The sequence below is a fragment of the Sardina pilchardus genome, chromosome 11 (assembly GCF_963854185.1).
Source record: "Sardina pilchardus chromosome 11, fSarPil1.1, whole genome shotgun sequence".
NCBI lineage: Eukaryota > Metazoa > Chordata > Actinopteri > Clupeiformes > Clupeidae > Sardina > Sardina pilchardus.
In genome coordinates this window covers 6,567,370-6,591,196 of record NC_085004.1, presented here as the reverse complement: position 1 = coordinate 6,591,196, position 23,827 = coordinate 6,567,370, and the positions used below count along the sequence as shown (strand labels likewise).

The 23,827-nt window shown below is 41.4% G+C and overlaps 1 protein-coding gene across 1 annotated transcript in view; it reads right to left on the bottom strand.

Annotated features, from left to right (window-relative positions):
• Positions 1 to 2,979: 2,979 nt before the first annotated feature.
• Positions 2,980 to 23,827, bottom strand: part of htr4 (5-hydroxytryptamine receptor 4) — a 90,765-nt gene continuing 69,917 nt past the window's right edge. Inside the window, exons 4-5 of the mRNA XM_062549919.1 lie at positions 15,214 to 15,367; positions 2,980 to 3,564 (exon numbers count right to left, since the gene is read on the bottom strand). Of these exons, the coding sequence (XP_062405903.1) occupies positions 2,980 to 3,564; positions 15,214 to 15,367 (739 nt within the window). The remainder of the gene's footprint in view (positions 3,565 to 15,213; positions 15,368 to 23,827) is intronic.

Below are 23,827 nucleotides of genomic sequence, written 5' to 3'. Positions count from 1 at the left end.
TTTAAGCCAATACCATAATACACTGTAGCAAGTAGCACTACATTATCACACAACACCAAAACAAAAACAAACAAACCATACACAACATAGCCGCACAGCAGGTAACCTCTCTCCCCCTCTCCCCCAACACACACCATAATACACACTGTTTAAGGTAAATTCTTATTACCCCTTATTTTCTACTGATCTCCATCTTTAATAAATGTCAGGAAACTACTCCACATAGCAGAGAACTTTGACACTGAGTCTCTCACTTTAGCGAGCATAAGTTCGTAAGAGGCTGTACTTGTCATGAGCTCAATCCAGTCCTTGTATAAAGGTGTACTTGTACTTTTCCATTTCCGTAGAATTACCTTAGCTGCATTAAGAAAGCCTGCAAGAGCTAGCCCAAACTGTGCCTTTGTGAGTTCAGTTGTTAGCACTGTTTGATCACCAAGCAGGCAGAGCCGAGGTGAACTTGGCAAGGGCTGCTCCAGCCACTCTTCCATAGCTCCAATCACTTGAGCCCAGAAAGGAGCGATCAACGGACAGTCCCACATGAGATGTAGAAAAGTTTCCACAGAGTTCTTACATTTCCAGCATTCGTCGCTTTTAATTAAACCAAGTCTCTTAAGTCTAACAGGTGTCCAGTAGTATTTATGAATTATTTTGTAATGTATAAATTTTGTCTTAATATCTCTCACTGGCCAACCCATGTTACAGTATGCACAATATTATCCCAAACCTCTTGTTCCAACTCCAGACCTAAATCTTTTTCCCATAATAACCTCAGATTCTCACTTTTACCATAAAGAGTATTAGCAGCCATTTTATAAAAAACAGAGGATGACTGCACCATCTCAGGGAGCTTCAAGAAACTCTGCAGGACACTTTCACCTCGTCCTGTATTATAACCCATAGATAACACACAGCTGCGTAACTGAAGATATTTCCAAAAATCCCCTTTATCATTTATATTATATTTTTCTTTAAGCCCTTGAAATGAATTGAACACCCCCTCCTCAAAAAGATCAGCAATTGTGGCAATACCCTTATCACACCATGCTTTCCAGAAAACCGGTCTCTTCCCAATCTTAACTGCAGGGTTTTCCCAAACAGAGGAGTAACTCTGCTTGTAATGAGACAAACCAAGCATTTTGTGGACTTTGGTCCAGACATTCCTTGAGTGCTGAAATATAGGATTAACTAGTTGGGCATTTGGTAGTTTTTGAGACAAAGCATCTATATATCTAAATGGAAAGGCCAGAGACCTCTCTATTTCCACCCACCCCAATTTTGACTCGCTCTGCGTCCAATGATTACACAATCTGAACACCTCAAAAGAGATATTATACAGCTCTATATTTGGCAAAGCCAGTCCTCCCCTCTCCCTTGAAGTAAACAGCTTATTCAAACCGATCCTGGGCTTCTTCCCATCCCACAAATACTCTCTGACTATATTATTGTACTGCTTGATCAGTGAATCAGGAATAGACAGAGGAATCATCATGGAAATATAATTAATCTTTGAGGAAACCATCATTTTAACTGTATTTATTTTACCCCATAGAGATAAATTTATCATTTTCCACTTGTCAAAGTTGGTCTTAATATTCTGAAGGACTGGATTCATATTCATTTGTACCAATGCTTGGAAATCTGTGGTTAACCTTATGCCCAAATATTTCATTCCTGATGGTATCCAAGTGAATGGAAATGCCCCAATATCAGCATTTGAGCAACTACTAGAAATAGGCATTACTTCTGATTTCTGCCAATTAACTTTGTAACCTGAAATTCTTGAGAAGCTCTCAATAATATCCATAACCCCTGGAATGGAGGAGGCTGGGTCCGCCAACATCAATAATATGTCGTCCGCATATAGAAACATCTTATGCATTAGACCCCCTGCCATCACTCCCTTAAATCTTGGATCATCTCTTATAGCAACTGCCAATGGTTCCAAAAATAAGGTAAATAATAACGGGGATAATGGGTCCCCCTGCCTTGTGCCTCTTTCTAAATTAAAGAAAGGGGACATGGTGCCATTTGTAAGAACAGCTGCCCGCGGTGCTGAATACAGAACCTTTACCCATTTGATAAATTCTTCTCCAAAGCCAAAGGCCTCTAGTGTATGTATCAAATAACCCCACTCTACCCTATCAAATGCCTTCATCGCATCAAGAGAAAAAGCAGCAACAAGAACATTTTTCTCACGGTTTTCCCACATAATATGCAATAGTCGCCTAAGGTTGTCTGCAGAAGATCTACCTTTAATGAATTAGCTTATATATTTTTTTTTCATTTGATCGGTTCAACCGCCAATATAAAATATTATTTTTTGTAAGGTCATCCGCCCGATCCGCGGTTTAACTGCGGAGTCCGCGGCTGTAACCGCTATCCGCGCATCTCTAGTGTGTGTGTGTGTGTGTGTGTGTGTGTGTGTGTGTGTGTGTGTGTGTTTGTGTGTGTGTTTGTGTGTGTGTATGTGTGTGTGTGTACTTTTTTGATCCTGTGAGGGAAATTCGTTTCTCTGCATTTAACCCAATTTAACCAAATTAGTGAATACACTCAGCACACACACAGTGAGGTGAATCACCCAGAGCAGTGAGCTGCCTGCCCAACCAGCGGCGCTCGGGGAGCAGTGAGGGGTTAGGTGCCTTGCTCAAGGGCACTTCAGCCGTGGTGGACTGGTCGGGGATCGAACCGGCAACCCTCAGGTTACAAGCCCGAAGCCCTAATCAGTACACCACGGCTATATATATATATATATATATATTTATATACATGTCTATGTGTGTGTGCGTGTGCGTGTGCGTGTGTGTGTGCGCATATGTGTGTGTGTGTGTATGGGTGCGCGACTGTATGAATGTCTGTATGAGTGTGTGTGTGTGTGTGTGTGTGTGTCTGTGTGTCTGTGTGTATACGTGTATGCACGTCTGTATGAATGTCTGTATGAGTGTGTGTGTGTGTGTGTGTGTGTGTGTGTGCGTGCATGACTCACTTGAGCATGTGCGTGGAGCCGTTGATCTGAGTGGCGGCGCAGGGTGTGCGGGGTCCAAGCAGAGAGGGCCTGCGGTAGCGCTTCTGGCCGCAGCACAGGATGATGAGGAAGGCACGGCGGAAGGACTTGTTGAGGAAGGCGTACAGGATGGGGTTGAGCATGGAGTTGATGTAGCCAAGCCACAGGCAGGCCGCCCACAGTTGGTCGGGCACCGAGTAGTCGATGAACGGGTCCACCACGTTTGTGATGAAGAACGGTGCCCAGCACAGGCAGAAGCATCCCATAATGATGCACAGAGTCTTGGCCGCTTTGGTCTCCGTGCGCATGCGGTGGTTGCGCTGGTGGTCGGCGCTGTCATGTGGGCCGCCCGAGCCCGAGGACGAAGCGGCACCTCCGGCCCTCTGGAGGGCGCCGATCTGCCGCGCGTGCTCGCGGGCCGTCACATAGATGCGCTGGTAGGCCAGCACCATGAGGCCCAGAGGGATGTAGAAGGCCACCACAGAGCAGGTCAGCGCGTACGGCTTGTTCACCATGAACACGCACGCAATGGTGCCGTTGCCTATCTTCTGTCGCTCCGCGATCTGCCATGGAGGGTCACACACACACACACACACACACACACACACACACACACACACACACAGAAAAAACGATAAATAGCAGACACTAATGGAACAATATGAGAATCACTAAAGTAGTGGACAAATTTCATATCGTGCTCCCAGAACAGTCCATAACATGGAGAGATTGTTTATAGTGTTTACATTCTAGCACTCACTACACTTGTTAAATATTTGATGCATGTGTAAAACACTTACATATTCGTAACAAGAGAGCTCAAACACACACACACACACCTCTGTAAACACGGTTGTGTTGACGCAGGCCCTTGTGCTCTGGACAAAGTGTATTTACATGGATGTATCTATGGCAGGCTATCTAAACATGGCGTGTGGCCCGAGTTAATGAAGCAGAGAATGGCTGTGGGGCGGCGCTGGGATGAGGAAACAGATATTCAGACATATGGACGATTCGTGTTTGCTCAGTGGCGCATGAGTACCAACACTGAAGTGTTAAAAGGACACAAGGATCTGGGACAATAAATAAAAAATGTCCTGCAATTTACTTCGGGACAATCTGATAGAGAGGAACAGTCATTTAGGGTGAACCTAAGGTGCTCTTCCTGCAAAAGTGCCTACACCAGGTGTGGGCTGTTACTTGGGAAGTTTGGGAATTTTTCCCAGTTGACTGCAAGCATTTTTGAGAGGTTTGAGGTTTATAATGTCGAATACTACTGTTGCAATTACAGGCCACAACAAACTGTCTGGAAATCGGCAAATCAATTCACATGATCAGGGCCCGTATTCATAAAGAATTTTAGGGCTAAAAGTAGCTCCTAACTGGCGAATTTAGGAGAAACTCCTAAAAATATCAGTGTCACTCCTAACTTTAGGACTCCTATTTTTTTTCACTAAAAGTTATTCACAAAGCATGTTAAGCCTAAAAGTAGCTCCTAAAGTCTAGTACAGCGTAAAATAACTTGAGAGGACTTCATCTGTAACTCACTAAGACCTACAGTATTCACAACCCGCTTTTAGTGGCATTTCACGTCGCAATGTTTTTAAATGAACGTGCGGTTACAGGAGCTGTCATGCAAGGGAATAATTGTGCATTGCAACTAAGGATGCATATGCAATAATGCCATCGACAACCAAAACCACCATTGCATGTAAACTAAATGTAACATCTCATTGTGCCTAAATTAAATTAAATTTAAATTGATTCTCTTCTTTGCAAATGTAGGCTACGCGTTTCATACAGATTAATTTAAAACATGTTGCGAAGATACTGCTCCAGTCCGTAGTGTTTCATTATGCGTAGGCTATTTGCTTTAGTCTTAGTCTAGTCTATGCCTATTTATTCATCATTTCCATCCGTCACAGTCTGACACAGCTAAGACCTGACACCTGTCACTCAACTCGTCATAGGGGAGGTTTTTGCCATCAGTCAATCAGGTCTCTATGGCCGAGTATACAGTACTTGCGTGTACAAGGAATTTGGTCTCTGCATTGGGTTGAGGACTCTGTGCAGTGAAGTCAAGTTCATCCACATGAGAGTCAGTGCCGTCGTCCAACATCGCAAATGCGCTTCTGGAAGAATGGTCAAAATTCCAATAATGTGGCTGCTCTCAACTTCAGAAAGGTCTGCATTTTTGTTCTCTTTTTTTCCTGTTCGCACGAGAGCTGTGTCTGCCTGGTTTGCCAACACAATTGATTGGGGGGGATTTGTGTTGGGCGACAAAGTGCCGTGGTTCGATACTGCCCATTAATCAGCACCAGAGTGCGGGGTGGCACCATGCCCACCAACCACCATCAGGGCATGACCCTGTGCCAACTCAAGCCAAGGACAATCGACAGCAGCGGGTGCTCACACCCCTCCAAACTGAACCATCAGTGTGTGTGTGTGTGTGTGTGTGTGTGTGTGTGTGTGTGTGTTTGTGTGTGTGTGTGTGTCCGTGTGTGTGTGAAAGACAGAGAGAGAGAGTCTAATAACTAAACTTGTAAACCAAACAAAAAAAGGAAAAATGTTTGCTCGTTTTGTTGATTTCAAAAAAGCATTCTATTCAATCTGGCATGAGGGATTATATTATAAACTTTTACAAAGTGGTGTAGGGGGTAAAGTATACCAATTAATAAAGACAATGTATTCCGAAAATAAAAACACTGTGAAAATTGCAACAGAATTATTGAGTCCTTCACTCAAAAAAGAGGACTAAGGCAGGGCTGTAGCCTCAGTCCAACATTGTTCAACATTTACATCAATGAGTTAGCGGTGCAGTTGGACCAGTCTACAGCTGGAGTTGTTTTACATGAGAAAGAAATCAAATTCCTCCTCTATGCAGATGACCTGGTGCTGATATCCCCCACTGCACAGGGGCTACAGCAGCACCTGGACCTGCTAGAGAATTACTGTCCCTGTATTACTGGCCCTGACAGTAAACCTAAAAAAGACAAATATCATGATACTCAAAAAAAGCCCAGGTGTCAGGAAGACAAATATCATTTCAATCTAGGCAGCACTGCCCTAGAACACACGATGCGGTACACTTACCTTGACTTAATGACTGCATCGAGGAGTTTTAGTGAATGCACTAAAAGAAAAAGCTTGCAGAGCCTTTTTTGGAACATAAACATGATTTGGTACAAAATATTTGACTGTGTAATTCAGCCCATTGCGCTGTATGGAAGTGAGGTATGGGGTCCACTTAGTGAGCATAGCTACACTAGATGGGACAAGCATCCTATAGAAAGTCTACATGCAGAGTTCTGCCGATTGATCTTAAAAATCCAAAAGAAAACACCAACCAATGCATGCTGAGCAGAACTAGGCAGATTCCCATTGGCAATCAGCATGCAAAAAAGAGCCCTCAAATTCTGGATGCATCTCCGAACAAGTCCCACTGATACACTGCACTTTACAGTTTTTGCCCGTTGCTTGAACACATTTTGCAAAACTTCGCTCACCGTACCAAAACTCTACACACTAGTGCAGTGTTTTTCAACCACTGTGCCGTGGCACACTAGTGTGCCGTGACACATTGTTAGGTGTGCCGTGGGAAATCATCATAAGTTTATCATATTATTATAAGTGGTCTAAAAAAGAGTGAATAGACATCATTTTCTTTGTGTTCATTTGATTCCTATTCAAGGCACTTTGACAAGAATGACTTGATATCGCTAATGCGGGCTACAGATTTTTATTTAATTTCATTTTCCATAAAATTTCATTTTATTTAAAATTTTCGGCTGGTGGTGTGCCTCAGGATTTTTTCAATGACAAAAGTGTGCCTTGGCTCGAAAAAGGTTGAAAAACACTGCACTAGTGAACATAACACAACACTAGGAAATAAACCTTTCACATGTATGCCAAATTGAAACTCTTCTATCAGTACCTAAACTCTGCAATCAAAACCCAACAATCCTTTGTCAAAATGTAACTCTGGTGACAAAATGAAACACACTTGCATCATATGCATACACTTGCAAATCAGGAGGAATACACTAGTCTACTTTATATAAAACATATTTGCTATTTGCATTTAGAAAAACTTCACTCATTGTGCCAAAACTCTACACACAAGGAAACAATGACACAACACTGAGAAATATACCATTCACATCACCATTTCCAATGGCTAAACGAATGGGCTTTTTGTAGATGGCTGATTGGTGTTCAGTTTTTCAAGTAAGTGCATTCAGGTGTGTATTTGAGTGGTTGCAATTACCCGATGTGTTTGTATTTTGGATACATGTGTTTAACAAATGGTACTCTGAGATTTCATTTTTGAACGAAGTGTCTTATGTATGACATAGAGAGTATTATGCAGGACCAAGTGTGTTGCATAAAGGAGTAAGTGTGTTGCAGAATTGAAACTAGAGTGCAAAGCAGCACTTTTGTTTAAGGTATAGGTGTTTGAGATATGGCAACAAAACTTAAAGTTGTGTTACTTTAGTCTAAGCATGGGTCTACAGTGTTCAAGCAACGGGCAAAAACTGCAATGCAGTAAAAACTCAAGATCTGAACCCTGAAAAGAGTCCTCTGAGTCAGCTTGTACTGACACTAACTAATCTATAACAGACATTAATAACTTCAAATTGAAAACCAATTCGATCATTCAAGAATCTAAAGAAAAATATCTGGAACATTGGCAAAAGGTGACAAAAAAACAAAGCAAATTAGAATGTTACCGCTCCATAAAATCCGAATACCAATTGGAGGAATATCTCTTTACTGTTAGAGATATAAAGCAGAGACAGATTCTGACCAAGTACAGACTCAGTGACCACAATCTAGCCATAGAAAGAGGCAGATTGAGAAAATCCTGGTTACCAAGAGAGCAAAGAATATGTGGTCACTGCGTAACAGGTGAGGTTGAGACTGAGGTGCACTTTCTTCTTCACTGCGAGAAATATACAACCATAAGAAAGTCCTACTTTGACAGGCTTACAAGCCTAATCCCAGGATTCCTAAAACTTGACGAACAAGAAATAATGGCAATCTTACTTGAACAGCAGGGACAGACAGCAGGGGCCTCATGTACAAAGACTTGCGTGGAATTCCTACTAAAACATTGCGTACGCGGAAATCTGGAAAGAAGCGTACGCACAAAAAAATTCAGATGTATGAAACCATGCGTACGCAGCAATCCACACAGCTTTCCTTTGTACATCCCAATTAACGTGAAATTACGCGCACATGCACGAGCATTATACTCCACCCTCTCTCCTCCCTCAATCACACTCATTACATTGCATGTAAATGCAATGTACTGTTATCACTGTTCTTCTTAAGATTATTCTTCTTCCGACCAAAATCAACGGTTAATGACGCTAAAACCACTGAACCGTTTGACGTCATTCAAACAGTCATACAAAGGTCTTGTAACGGAGATTTGATGAATGTATTTTTCACATTTGTGAACTTTATACTTTTTGAGATATTTACGATAAAATAATTAAAAACTCCCATAGAGTTAACATTGAGACGCTTTGGCGGCAAAGATCGATTGATACGTCTACTCATTAAGCTGTAACAGCTGTGAAAACATTCTACCATGCCACAGCTGGTAAACCCAGACGTGTCTTGTTGTCTCCTGCTGTAGGCTACTCCTTACTTGATTTGCTTATATCTTTACAGTAACCGGTTTGCTCTAGGTAACGTTATCAACAGCTAAAGACAATTTAACCTAACGTTAACGTAAGCACTGTATTTAGCTGACGACAATTAAACATAATTTGCTCCAGGCTAACCTTTAACGCTGGGGTCGGCTGCAGCCAACAGGGCTTACACGAGAGCTTTTAGCCATCTCGACAGAGCAGCCTACACGACACCGATCTTCACCCAGCGTTCTAAGTGAAGTCCAACCTGAAAGACATAGGCCTACTAGTTGCACCATTTAGGTTTAAGCGTTCTTCTCACATTCGTTTCTATTACAAACTGCATTGCTATCATTTCCACGTTTGTTTGTTAGCAAGCTAGCACTTGTTTAAGCTAGGCAATTGCCAACCAGGCTATCACACACTTGGAAACACTTCGAAGAACATACTAGCTCATCCTGTAATATGTTTGTGTACCCAACATAAAATATCCTACTGCAAGCTACAGTATTTACATTTGCTAGATCCTACCTGTTGCTGCATCATCATTGATTGTCGTTGTTTGAGATTGTATTCCGTATTCCAATGGTTTCTAAGTCTATATAGGGCCTAATTTTAACCTGCATTAAAGTGTAGATATGTAGGCTATGTAAGCTATCCTACCAGTCGTTTCACTGTAGGTGAACTTCATGAAGGCTACTAAAGTGTCAGTGCTTGCAACTCGTTTGAAGTTGGCAACTTCAGAGTTATTTTCCAAAATACTATCCACAATTTTGATGCATTTTCATAAATCACTTTTTAAATGTGGGTTTCCAAGTAATTTCAGTGGAATTGTAATTATGTTATTGTTATTTATCTATTCTTCTGTGTCATACAGTAGCCTATGTTGTCTTTAACTATAGGCCTAATACAATGTTTACACAGCAACCTTTTTGCATTTACATGCAATGGTAATTCTTTCCATGGAATTACATTTTCTAGTTTTAATATGCTTGCTAACTAGAAGGCCATTTGAAAACTCAGACCTCCGCGAAGGAGTAAAAAATCATTTGTGGATCCATCCGTTCTCGAACCTGCTACAAAATGTAATAATTTATATAATCAAATAAAAAAAGTTTTAAAAGTTTATTACCAGCGATTGCGAGGTAGAAGTGCTCTTATCAGACAACATGGTAAAGACACAGTAGCCTACATCTTTATCATCTGCAATTAATAACAAAAAAAACAATAGAGGCAGAGCGTGGCAGTGGCTACAAGGGTCATAGACCGTGGCAGATTTATTGGTCAGTCTGCAAGTGACAAGGTTCACATAACACGGTTTGGTGGGCATTTCAAGCATTACAAAATAACTGCAATAATTACAGTTTTTTCTGAATGCTAAAGCACTAATCTGATTCTTGTAGCACACTTTCTAAAACTATGAACACATATAGCAAAACCATTCACTGAGTTTGCAAAACTAAAAGCACAAACACTGCTTTGAACTCAGTTTGCAATTTTGTAACACACACTTTGCGGAACTATAAACACAACTCACTGCTTACACTCAATTACCAAATGTCCAACACACTCCTAGCAAAATCATACACATGTATGGCTATCATTAACACTATTTTGCCAACTGTCTGGCACATTTTCACATGTGTAAACTGTTTTAGATCATTAGTTCACTTTGCAATCAGCCTAAGCAGTGTAAATAAGGCACAGGTAAGATATCCGTGTGGAGTACAATGGAAGGAGCAGGAAGAGTGAGAATTAGAGGAGGCCTAGGAAGAGGATGTGGAGGTGAAGGAGCGAGAGGGAGAGGACGACAAGGACAAGGAGCCCGGTGCCTTGGACAGGAGGACATTGCATGCAATGTACTGTAGATGAAATTTTGTGGCCGTACCCAGAGAGATGTCATCATGTAGACAGATTTTTTTTTTTTTTTTTGTCTCGGTGAAATTACTATTTTGTGTTTTGACTTTGTATTTGTTTTGATGAGTGTGAACACCAATACTTGACGTTTGGATTCCTATATGTTTACAGAACTATGACAAAAGTATGACCTCAAACTGACATACTGTAGCCTACCTTGTGCACAGAGAAAGCAAAAGCCAGATGTGTCTTGTATTCATACCATCAGTGTTTAGTTGACACAATGTGTGCTTAGTAGATGATGGCTTGTGTTTACTGATTGATACAAAAACACCATTTTTACAAAGGTGTGAAGAGTTAATCAAGCTGTGTTCGCTTTTGCAAGAGAACTACAATGTTTTGATAATTTGGTGAAAGGTTTGGCTATTTGTGTGTAGAGTTTTGCAAAAATAGCCAATAGTTACAAAAAAAGTGCTTAACCAATCAGAAAAAACTGTAAAAGGTCATTAAATCACTCATGTCCGAGTAAGAACACGCATCGCTCACCCATCCAGGCTTTGCCGCGACGATTTCTCGATCATATTCCTATATTTTGCACAGGTGTGACAACAATAATGTGAATGCTACTCGAGGAAAGTCAGAGTAGCCTTTGCAGTCGGTCAGGGAAATAGCTCTAGTTCGCACTTATTAGGCAAGCTACAGCTATTCACGCAGATCATCTTGTCCCATTTGTATTTTGTTTTACTGAAAACTATCGGAAATATGTGAAAACACCCGGAAAATGTTCTAGGCAAGGACATATGCGTGAAGCCGACCCCATTCATAGCAGATTTCGAGGAAGGAAAGCTCTTCGAAATCTGAAATGTTTGATAAGCAAGTGAATAATCACGTATGGATATAATATGCACTAATGTGAAACATATAACTCTATACGTTTCACATTAGGCTACCTAATTCTTGATATCCTCTGATAAGACAAAGTTTAATTGCAGATATAGGCTGTTGCATAGTTTGGTAGTATTAACGCATGTTGCATGCCCATTTATCTAGAAACATATGTCTACCTCGAAGTGCTATTTTTAATAGCCCACATTTCACAATATGCTGTGCAAATAAAGGCCTTGATTCGAGATCAACTAATGCTGTTGCGCTGCATTGCCTCTACGTGTCGCCAACTGACGATACACACTGGAAACTTGCGTACGCCAGACATGAAGCTTGCGTGGAGGACCGCACATTCTCACATTCAAGTCAGTCTTTGTACATCCTGACGTGAGCATGAGATTTAGCGTACGCATCATTTTTGTGCGTACGCAAGCTTTGAACATGAGGCCCCAGGTCTTGCTGCCAAATATGTTACCGAATGGCATAAGGCAAGGGACAGTGGATAATAACACTCACATGCACACACACACACACACACACACACACACACACACACACACACACAGTTTGTTTGTTTATTTTGGATGCATATCTACTTGCCATGTACTGCATTCCAAGTATTCCTTATGTAAATGTATGTCTACATGTTAAATGTTCTGCTTTAGCAATACAATAATATTTGTCATGCTAATAAAGCACACTTGAACTTGAACTTGAGAGAGAGAGAGAGAGAGAGAGAGAGAGAGAGAGAGAGAGAGAGTGTGTGTGTGAGTATTTGTGTGTGAGTATGTGCATGTGAGTGATAATGAGAGGGTCTCAGTGTTAACGTTGCACGCCATCACTGCTGCTAATGAGTCCCTTGGAGAGCACGCAACAGTCAGACAGACAGCTTATCTGACCTGATGGACATCGACGTCTGCACTGAGTTATTTATTTGGCAGTCAGAAATAGGCAGTCATTTGCATGAGAAGCGACGGCAGCATCTGAATACACATGGACTGGCGGCGGGCATGATTAGAGGAGACAAACAAAGTCGGAGCTCAAACTTTAAATACCAAAAACTGCCTCCTCACTCTGGCCCCTGCGATGCCAAAAATCATAGCAGACAATAATCGCCACAAAGCAAGCTACGTCGTCTCATTAGATTCCTATCTCCTCTGTGTCTCGCTGAGGTTTGGTGGTGAGAAACATAACTTTAACCTCTCTGACCGGTACCAAACAAGCTCAGAGGAATATTAAATAAAGATCTATATCAGAAAAATGGCACACAGGAACTAAATGCTTTCTGCCAAGGGAATAACAAATTGCTTGGTTTCAGCTGAGGAAAAATTACATTCTTGAAAAAGGCTTTCTGATGACAATATAACATCCTTCGCTTTTATCTTGGATCCATCATGCCTTTGGCTGCTTGTGTACATTTGTGTGGGTATATTTAGTCTGTGTGTGTGTGTGTGTGTGTGTGTGTGTGTGTGTGTGTGTGTGTGTGTGCGTGCCTTTGTCCTTTGTGTCTGAGTATGAGTGCGTGTGTGTGTGTGTTTGTGTCTCAGTGTGCCTGTGAGAGAGTGAATCTAACATCTCTTTCTCTTTGCTCCCTGGGTGGTTGACTCAGTGGTGAGCCCACAGGTAATTCACATAGGACTTCTGTGAACCGTTGCTCTGGCCACCTGGTGCGATCTGAGTCCATACCTCATAGCTACAGTATGTGCAATGTGGCCCACACGCTTCAGTATCCCATGCAAATTAGAGGAGCTCTCTCTCCTAAACAAGCTTGTTTTCCCACTCTGGGAAGCGCTAGTGAATCGTTGGACTCTTTTCACAGAGAATGCATTGGTAAATAAAAAAGACATCTGTTCTCTGTCACTGAGCTCCAGGCAAAGATTAGAGATAAAAAAAAAAAAATAACAGGAAGAAGAAGAAGAAGAAGAAGAAGAAGAAAAAGAAGACGAAGACGAAGACGAAGAAAAACCTGTCACGGAATACAGGAAGTAAACAGCATTATGTAAAGAAATTCATGGAGTGCAGCCTTTTTGCAGAGCCCATCAGCCAGACGGTGAGTTCACTCATGGCGTCACTGTGTGTGTGTGTGTGTGTGTGTGTGTGTGTGTGTGTGTGTGCGTGTGTGCGCATGTGTGTGTGTGTGTGTTTTCTTGTGTGTGTCAACAGTGTTGGGAAGGATACTTTCAAAACGTATTCCGTTACAGAATACAAAATACATGGCCAAAAAAGTAATTTGTAACGTATTCCGTTACGTTACTCAATCTGAGTAACGTATTCTGAATACTTGGATTACTTCCGCATTGAATTGCATTTTATAAGTGTAGGAATGCGCCCATCAAATCCAGTTTAGGCCTATTGTGGTGTGTTCTTCTGTTCCAAATGACTGAATGCGGCCCACGTACTGTATGAGAATATGAATTCAAGTCACCTGATACAACTATAAAACTATAAAAATGTTATAGTAGTAGCCTAATAGAAGATGCTTCTTCAAGTTGGAACAGGGACGTAATAGCCAGAAATTATAAGGTGTGTGAGATTTTAGATGGCATCAACTCAGTAAAAATGAGGGGTGCAGATATACAGTATGACCGGTGGGACGCAAATTAGGCTGGAAATGTAAACACTATAGCCTAGGCTACTGCATAGCCTATATTAGTGCTCTGAAAAATGAACGTGATCGCTAAATGACAATCAAAAACCGCACGTTAAAATAGGCTATAGGCTAGGCCTACTACTCGCAAGAATAATACACTTTCATAGGCTGCACCATAATTCATTAAAACAATTAAATATAGCCTAGATCTACTTACAAATAAATAACCCATAGGCTATTTTAAGTTGGAATGAAAACCTCAGAATGAATGCAGTGCCTATTAAAGATGGGTTTCATCCTAGGTCTAAATCAACACGTAACCAGGCTTTGTTTATTGATAGCTAGGCTATACTGTATAACCGATTGGCCGAAGTAAGCAATTAATTGGCCTACTTGGGAAAATATCTTTTGAACAGACATCAAGAACCACGGTCGGTGAGTAGGAGTTACTAACACTTACTTACTTTAGCCTACTCCAAATTTGCTGTCAGTTATCTCCGATGGCGCGTCCATAATGCGCGCTGGCTGCGTTCTGACGGGTGCATATGTGGCTAGTGCAAGACGACGGGGCTTGGATTTAAACATGGAAACAATTTCATCTAGATTTCTTTCCGGGAAATGCATGGAGTTGCCTTAATTTATTTAGAGAGTGGATAAACTTCGAAACAGTTAAGTATCCTCATGTAATCCATTGATTTCAACAATGTAACTGTATTCTAAATACCAACTGTTTAAGTTGTAACTGTAACGGAATACAGATACTCATAATTTGTATTCTGAATACGTAACGCCGGTACATGTATTCCGTTACTCCCCAACACTGTGTGTCAATCACCAGGTCCTGTCTTTCCCTCTGTACATGTGTGTGTGTGTGTGTGTGTGTGTGTGTGTGTGTGTGTGCATGTGTGCGCATGTGTGTGTGTGTGTGTTTTCTTGTGTGTGTCAATCACCAGGTCCTGTCTTTCCCTCTGTACATGTGTGTGTGTGTGTGTGTGTGTGTGTGTGTGTGAGTGTCTATGAATGTGCGCGCATGTGTGTGTGTGTGTTTTCTTGTGTGTGTCAATCACCAGGTCCTGTCTTTCCCTCTGTACATGTGTGTGAGTGTCTATGAATGTGCGTGTGTACATGTGTCTATATACAGTATATGTGTGTGTGTGTGTGTGTGTGTGTGTGTGTGTGTGTGTGCGCGTGTGTGCGTGCGTGCGTGTGTGTGTGTGCGCATGCTTGCATGTGTGACTAACCAGCTCACGTATTCCGATGCTGTTCCACCCTTGCATTATGGGTAGGAAGGAGATGACGGTGGGGATTACCCAGCATCCCCCAATCATCAGTGCCACACGCAAGGGTGTCATCTTGTTCCTGTATACCAGCGGCTGGCAGCAGATAGCATAGTACCTACAGCAGGACATAAACAAGATCTTATTAGAACTATGACCTCAGACACAAGATTTTATAAGAACTATCACCAAGGAGGACGCAGGCCTATGACCTAGGAGGATGCAAAATATTATTAGAACTATGACCTAGGAGGAAATAAGATCTTATTAGAACTATGACCTAGGAAACAAGATCTTATTAGAGCTATGACTTAGACACAAGATCATATTAGAACTAGGACTTAGGATACAAGATCTTATTAGAACTACTGTATGACCTAGGAAACAAGATCTTACAATTTTTTCCAATTGCTAAAACACAATTTTGAAAACTCACACACAATTTTGAAAACTCACACACAATTTTGAAAATTCACACACAATTCACAAAACCATCCCCCAAATTGCAAAATGCCTCAATCTACCTAGCAAAATGAAGCACTGCAACCAAAACTACATACAGCATTATCAAAATCAAACTTTTGCACCATATGGCACACACTTCATTCATTCAGAAGATTTTTGTCTAACCAACTACACACTGTTGGTCATAATGAAAAACACTTTTATCTTTAGTATGCTTTGCCATAACACTAAAATAGTTAAGATTGTAGTTTTTACAGTTATTTACGTGCACTTACATATTTGCAGATACAGATGCATGCTGTTTAAACTTTTTTTTTCACCAAACAAGTCAGTGCAACATATGCTCAGCAAGTGTATTTACATTGGACTGTCCCTTCCCTCTCATACTCACTCTCCCTCTTCCTATTCTCTCTCTGTAATGTCTTCCATTTTTGTTGTAAAAAAGGTGCTTGTTGTTCAATGGTTTTACTGTATTGTTTTTATCTTTGTAAAGCACTTTGGGTTGCCCTGCTGGACAAAATGTGCTATATAAATAAAGTTGCATTGCCTTACCTTACCTGTGGCCTTTTCATAGTGCTCACTTCCTGATGGAAATGGTATAAATTACAGTTTTTTTTCAATTGTTTACAGGCAATTTTTAATAATTGCCTGTAAATAATTAAATAATTTATTAGGGGGAAAAGACACCATAGTCGTGAAAGTATTAGACCTAACCCGGTATAAATAGCCGGCTAACTTGAGCAATAGGGCCACGGAGTAAAATATTTATTCCAAATCTCTGAGAAAAAAAGTCAAAATTTTTCGAGAAAAAAGTCAACATTTTCAAGAAAAAAAGTCGAAAATTTAAAAAGTCAAAATGTTCGAGAAATAATGTCAAAAGTTTTGAGAAAAAAAGTCAAAATTTTCGAGAAAAAAAGTCAACATTTTGGAGAAAAAAGTCAGAAATCTGTAGAAGGCGGTAAAGGTTATCATTGAGATATTATTACACCATTGCACAGTGACAGTGGCGCAACGCTAGCGCGTTCGTCTTACACTCAATAGACCCGAGTTCGAGTCCCGTCAAAGTCCAGCATCTATAATTTACATATTGACTGAATTCCATAGCCATTTTTCAACAACCAATTTTCGTTAATGGTTTTTAATAACAAACTATCTGAAATAAACAGATGAATAGACAAACATTTTGAAATAAAGACAAATAAGCAGTCCAACAGATTGTCACAAACGATCGGGCAGGCAAATCTCCCCTCTTCCTGCTACTATTACATGCGTGCGCAGAACAGATCACAGTCCCAGAATGGACTTGTCCTTGTCAAGCCTCGCCTTCCATGTCGCCTTCCTGCGGGCCGGAGCGAGCTGTACTTGAACGATATCCCTGCATCTGTCCGCATGTAGTTTCTCTTGCACGAAGGCTATCACATTGTCTATGTCCGACTGATTTCGCCTCCTACAGTCTAAGTTCACGACACCGCCTCTTCAAGGTCCGGATAGAAATCACAATAGGGCCTAGCCTACTGTAAATCTGTGCTAAGACTGCAGATCTTTGCTAGTTAATCCAATCTCAAAATAAAATGTAATTAAGTTGTCCATTACAGCAGCACTATGCCAGGAGACGAAGTCTCTGTCAGCTCCAGCTCTGAATGACTTGTTCCTGGTAAGCTAAACAACTTATTAGCCTAAGCTACAAAATACTACAAATGGCAGGTATTGAACCCCGGTCGAATGATTACTAGACGAGAGAGCTAGCGTTGCGTAAACTTTGACTTTTTTTTCAAAACGTTTGCCTTCATTTCTCAAAACTTTCGACTTTTTAAATTTTCGACTTTTTTCTCGAAAATTTTGACTTTTTTTCTCAGAGATTTCGAATAAATATTTCACTCCGTGACCCTATTGCTCTTCCGTATAGTCATCTGTACGTGATCATCAATCTACAAGTTGTAACCACAGGTAAGATAAATAAAAACGAGATCATATATATGTAATTGTAAACAACTGTTGTAGGCTAATTACCACTTAATAGTAGTGACAGGAGTTTCACTCCCATAATTGTCGATGTTTTAGTGGGTCATAAGACATACTGTTTAAGGCGAACTTTTCCTTCTCTAGCCGTCAGCACCGGTTCATGCAACAAGTCGGTGAGCTGCGCTGATTGGCTAGTCAGCAGGCGATGCAATGTGCTGGTTGGCTCTACACAAACACTGTCAAAACCATGCCAAATTTGCTGATTGGCTCTTTTTTGGCACGTCAAAACACTGCCATAATTCGTGTCTGTAAAAAAATTTTGTAGCTTCGTAGATCCAGTTCGCACACGACAGATAGATGTCGCACTTCTCCCAATTGCTGCTGTTCCCCACAAGTTAAAACAAAATCCCTGTGGACAAATGTTTTTCACAAGTACACAAAATATTTCTGCAGGTACGCATTATTTTTGCGCACAGAAAAATTAATTCCACAGCTACAAAACGGTTCTACATTTGTGCAAATCATATCCTCGAAGACAAATATTTTTTGCACATGCACAAAATATTTCTACAAGTACAAAGTTTCCGTGCACAAGCATAAATGATTTATACAGCTGCAAAACTCTATTACACATGTGAATATCTTTTCACGGGCACTTTATGGCATGGTTTTGACTCCATATGTGTGTGTGTGTGTGTGTGTGTGTGTGTGTTTGTGTGCGTGTATGTGTGTGTGTTTGTGTGCGTGCATGTGTGTCTGTGTGTGTGTGTGTGTGTGTGTTTGTGCGCGTGCGTGTGTGTGTATGGTGTGTGTGTGTGTGTGTGTAAAAGAGAGAAAGAGAGGGAGGGAGAGAGATTATGGCATGCACACAAAACATTTTTCAGTCCAAATAGGGCTTTCCTTCTTTCTCTTTTCTCTGTCTCCCTCTCTCCCTCTATGTGCACTAACCCAGATCTGTCATTCAGAGCCATGTGCAAGAATGCATGCTCTCTCTCTCTCTCTCTCTCTCTTACTCACTCACTCACACACACACACACACACACACACACACACATACACATACACACACAAACACACACAGCTGAATATTCCTGACCCTAACACAAGTGCCAATAGTCTCTTCCACACATACACCAATTTCACCCACTTCTTGTTGCCCTAGAGAAAGTGAGCTGAGCCAATGAGGGAGGATCTTTTCGCACTATATTGCCCCCCCTAATCCCTATGAGGCTACAACTAACAGGGTGAATCCCCTTCAGTTTTACAACTAGCAGGGTGAATCCTATTTAGAACAAGCAGGATGAATCAGTTTAGAACTAACGGAATGAATCAGTTTTTAGAACTAGCAGAGTGAATCCCCTTCAGAAGCAACAAGATGAATAACTTTTAAGCCCAAATGGGTTTGCTCCTTTAGGTGCTAATATAACATGTCATCTAGAGTCAACTTTCCTCAAACACTAGAGAAGAAATGTGACAGCCAGGCAACAATGGACATGCAACTGAAGCGTACACTGCTGAAACAATTAGCCTCCACTTAAGTCAATGGAATTAGCTACACCTGATGTGAGATCAGTGTGTATGCGCCGCAGGCATTCGCAGAAATAGACAAGTCTTTTATCTATTTCCATTTCTGCACGCCACTTGTGCTCCATAATGTACAGTATGGTCTGCTTCAGGACAGCCGGGCTGGAAGAGCATCCGTGGCCCTGGGCTGCAGGGGCAGACGCAGAGCAGGAGCAGGGCTGTCAGGGGAGGCTGTCATGGTCGTGCAAGATGGCGGATGCAGGTGCAGGGTGGTGCAGATGAGATGCATAGGGTTTGCATGGTGGTCTGGAGGATGTGTGGGTGGTACTGACAGCTGCTGGATCATATCATACCAACAGCAGCTGAAGCCGTTCTCACTTCTCGCTGTCACACACACACACACACACACACACACACACACACACACACACACACACACACACACACACACACACACACACACACACACACACCACACTCACTCTCACATATAGTCCACACACACAAACACACAAACTCATTAAGGGCGCTTTCACACCACTAATTCGATTATTTGGTCTGCTTCAGGCAGTGAAATTGTTATTATGTAATACTACAGTGAGGTCCGCTTTCACACCAGAAAACGAACCAAAATTGGCCTGATTGATTTTTCCTCAATGTTTATCTTCCGGTAGAAATCGGCGCCAATTTTGACTCACTATTTTGACCTACAGTCTATGGTTTGGACCCCAGTTCGCGTTCTCACCAGAGGAACCGCACCAGAGGTCGACTTTTGATGCAGAGTCAAGCGGACCGAGACCTCTTCTTTTTGGAGGTCTCGGTCCGCTTGTTTTGGTGCGCACCCAAGTGTGATTAATGCTTTCACACCAACAAAAACTAACCAAACTAAGAGGTTTTGGTACGAATGGACCGTTTGGTGCGCACCAAACTCTCATATTGCATATCCTACACATACACACACAGACAGAGCGATGCGATGCATGAATGCAGCACAAAGCATCACTGTAGTGTAAAGCAATATTAAAGCAACTGATTTAATAAGGAAGTGTTGACCTTTTCTCTCAGTCTTTCTACAACACAGACCAGAGCAAATCCACTGAGATCAGATCACCAGTGGAGTGCCTGCCTGCTCTGGCTAATACCACCATTAACTCTGTGAGAGCACAGTCCTCGTTTATTTACCACGGGGGTCTGTTTCTGCACTCAATGTTCTCCATGTTTGAGTCCATCTTTAGAGCAAGAATAAATGTGTCTTTGGACAATATTTTGGTTTCAATCACGTGATTATTATGACGCGCCACGGCGGGACGATTTGAGATGGAGGGCAGGAAGTAAACAATGGACCACCGTCTACCATTGCAGACAGTCTGTATTGTGCTGATATAGACCAAATAAAAGAAGGCAATGAAGAAAAATTGGCCAGAGGACAAAAAAAATAATCCTGCTAGAGGAATACAACAAATGAAAAACTATATTGAAAAGCAAATTCGGCTCACATATAACGGTAAAATTTTTTCTCTAACAAACTTTTAATCTGATATTGCTTTCATTCTTTATGCTATGGATATGAATTATAATAGCCTATGATATCATCAGCCGCTAGCGTTAACGTTGGCTAGTCAACGTTAGCTAACTGACGTCCGTTTAAAACTTGCTGGCTTATAACCCGATTCTGGTTACCTAATGTTGAGCCTGCTAATGACGTTTATTCCATAATTATGAATATTTTATTCAGGGGGTGTCCTAGCTCCAGCTGCAATGGTCGCTGACATGCATTGGACGCATCCAGTGATGGGGAGTGCTGGTAACAATATATTTTCAGTTGAGTCTAATTAAATGCGTTATCTTGACCGTAGTGTTATGAGCTAACCATCAAAACCTTCTGCAGTGAGTCAGACCTTCGGCAGTGAACCAGTCAAAGAAATGAGGAGTGAAGCGATAGTGCCCGTTATCCTGTCTATCCTCCGCCAGCCCAGCGTAAAAGAGACGGAGAGCGGAAAAGTAAGTTATTGGTGCTACTGTGTTTCCTATTAAAATGTTAAGCCTACATATTATAATCCTAAACATATCGTATCAAATACAGATGTTCTCACTAAGTCGGCACATGCGATTTAGGCTTGGGTGGACTGAGTAGACCCAGGCCTAACTTTTGTGCTCACATATAATGTCAAACAAACTTACACCCCGCTGGCCAGTTCGCACATTTCTCTAGATTTTGCAATAGCCGTATAAGCTGCTATGTGACACAGTAATGTCTCACAACTGTGCTCAGCCTAGCCTACTCTACATCTCGTTGCAGTGCAGCTACAAGCTAATGTCACCAGACCTAATTAGGCTTTTGTTTCCTTTTCTTTTCATTACAGGAACAACGACGAACCATTGAATCAACAGAGGACGTGTTGGCTCTCCAATAAGAAGTTTTGCTGTTCTAGAGATGTAGAAATAGATAAATTGCTTCAGAAAATTAGAAATAGATAAATTCGAAATAGAAGTTACATTGACATTGACTGACGAGGTCCTTCCATTTAATAAATACTATTCGTCATTAAATGTGTATTGCCATTTCATTTATGACATGCAATCAAATGAGTCGGACTGACTGTGATTCATAACAGTTATTTAATCATTTTCTGCAATTTAGTTGTTGACCATGGCGTAGCGCTCAGTGGATAGCCAAGGCTTGCAGTAGGCCTAGGGGAGAGCCGGGTCAATTGAAACGCGGGACGAAAGTAACACAGCGATTTCCTCGAGAACCATGCACATCTGAAATGTCATATGTCGTCAGTATGTTCAACACACAAGACTTACCAACCACGGAAAATCTCATGCCATGACGTCATTGAATTCCAACGTTATCCCTGCAAACCTATTTTTGACACCGGCAAGTAAAATCTTACGTGCGGTCATTTTTTTGTGATCACAATTCGTGTTTATTGTTTCATGCAATGATCACATGACCATACGAGAGATGAATCATTACTTAAACATGTCTGAAAGTGTTGAATGTCAGCATTTTGAAGTTTAGAAGCAAAATATGTTTAGGTGTCAGTTAGCACTGTCGGGACGATTGAAACAGTTGTTTCAATCGTCCTGCACTATCAATGCAAAAAAAAATAAATTGTTTCAAAATAAAACAGGAAGATCAATCGTGAATCCCTCAACAGGGCTTACAACGGGAAATAAGTAAATTAGATGGAAATGTAGTCATCAGCATGGTATAAAATGAAGAAATGTGAGTTTAATCAAAATGCGTATCTCGACATTGACGCACATGGAAAAATAAATGTTTTGACCTACTTATATATTTAGGAATCAGGTGAAATTTTAACCATGACAAGTACAGAAGTATGTTGTTAGGTATGTTTCATAAAAACTAGAGTAAAGTGAATGGTTTCTGTTTACAATATGCTGTTTCATTCGTCCCGCACATGTGTTTCAATTGACCCGACTGGGCGACAACTTAAGTTCAAAGTTAAAAAACAACACGATCACTCAAGGTGTAAATGAAATTACACTGGTTACTAAGAGAAGACACATGTGAGTTGTTGATCATAGGACAAAATTATTTGTATCCCCTTCACCTGTTTTGAAAAAGACGTTTAACTGAAAAGTGTTTCAATTGACCCTGCTCTCCCCTACTGTACGTTGTTCATTGACTGCGGTCCCAGTGAGAGAATGCAACAGTCTCCTCCACATAAACATCTGTGCCATGCTTCTCCTCTGATTACGCCTGTATCTCTTTTACACAAGCTGCACTTCTGATTATGTCTCTCTCTTTCTCATTCAGGTCATCTCTCTCTCTCTCTCTCTCTCATCGTCATTCATTCCTGTATTATGTGTCCTCTTTTGTCACTCACTTCTCTCTTCCTCTCTATCTTTCCTTCCCTTTCCTCTCTGTCCTATCCCTCTCTCTTCTCTCTTCCTCCCACTCTCCTTCGCTCCTTCCTCTTTGTGTGTGTGTGTGTGTGTGTGTGTGTGTGTGTGTGTGTGAACATGCAGGTCTTCAGTGAGGACCTCATCCTGTTTAAAGCACAAACACCAGGTCTTCTGCTCATTAGCATTTCCCCCTGCCTGCCCTGCTGTCTGGCTGCACATGCTAATGTCTCGGTCGGAGCCCTGAAGCCATGGCGCTCATTGAATATCTATTAGCGTCTTTCCACTGGGCATTTTCGTAACGGTACGGTACAGCTCGGTGCGACTCTACCCTGTTTGGGAGCATTTCGACTGCGGATTAGCGGGTGGAGCAGTTACTATTTTTTGTACCCACTCGTAGCTGTTTCAGAGGTGGGTCTACTCGGGACTAGTCGATACTAAAATGTCAGGTGAACAGTGCTGTCCACTGATTGGTCAGATAAATCACGTCATGCACGCAACAAAGGCCCAGGATCTTGACCAGTGCCACCAGTTTTATCTATGCACTGCTTGACTTGTTAGCTCGATGAGTTGCGATAAACGATAACAGTAACACAGGACACTCTCCACTCGTTCCGCTAGGACCATGCATTTAATTAGCAGCTTTCACTGCCTTGCAATCAGTATTAAAACAGCTCTGCAAAGTTAAAACCAACTAGCAAAATGCTAATCGCGATTAGCATGCCATTTGAACTGCAGTTATAACGAGACCTAG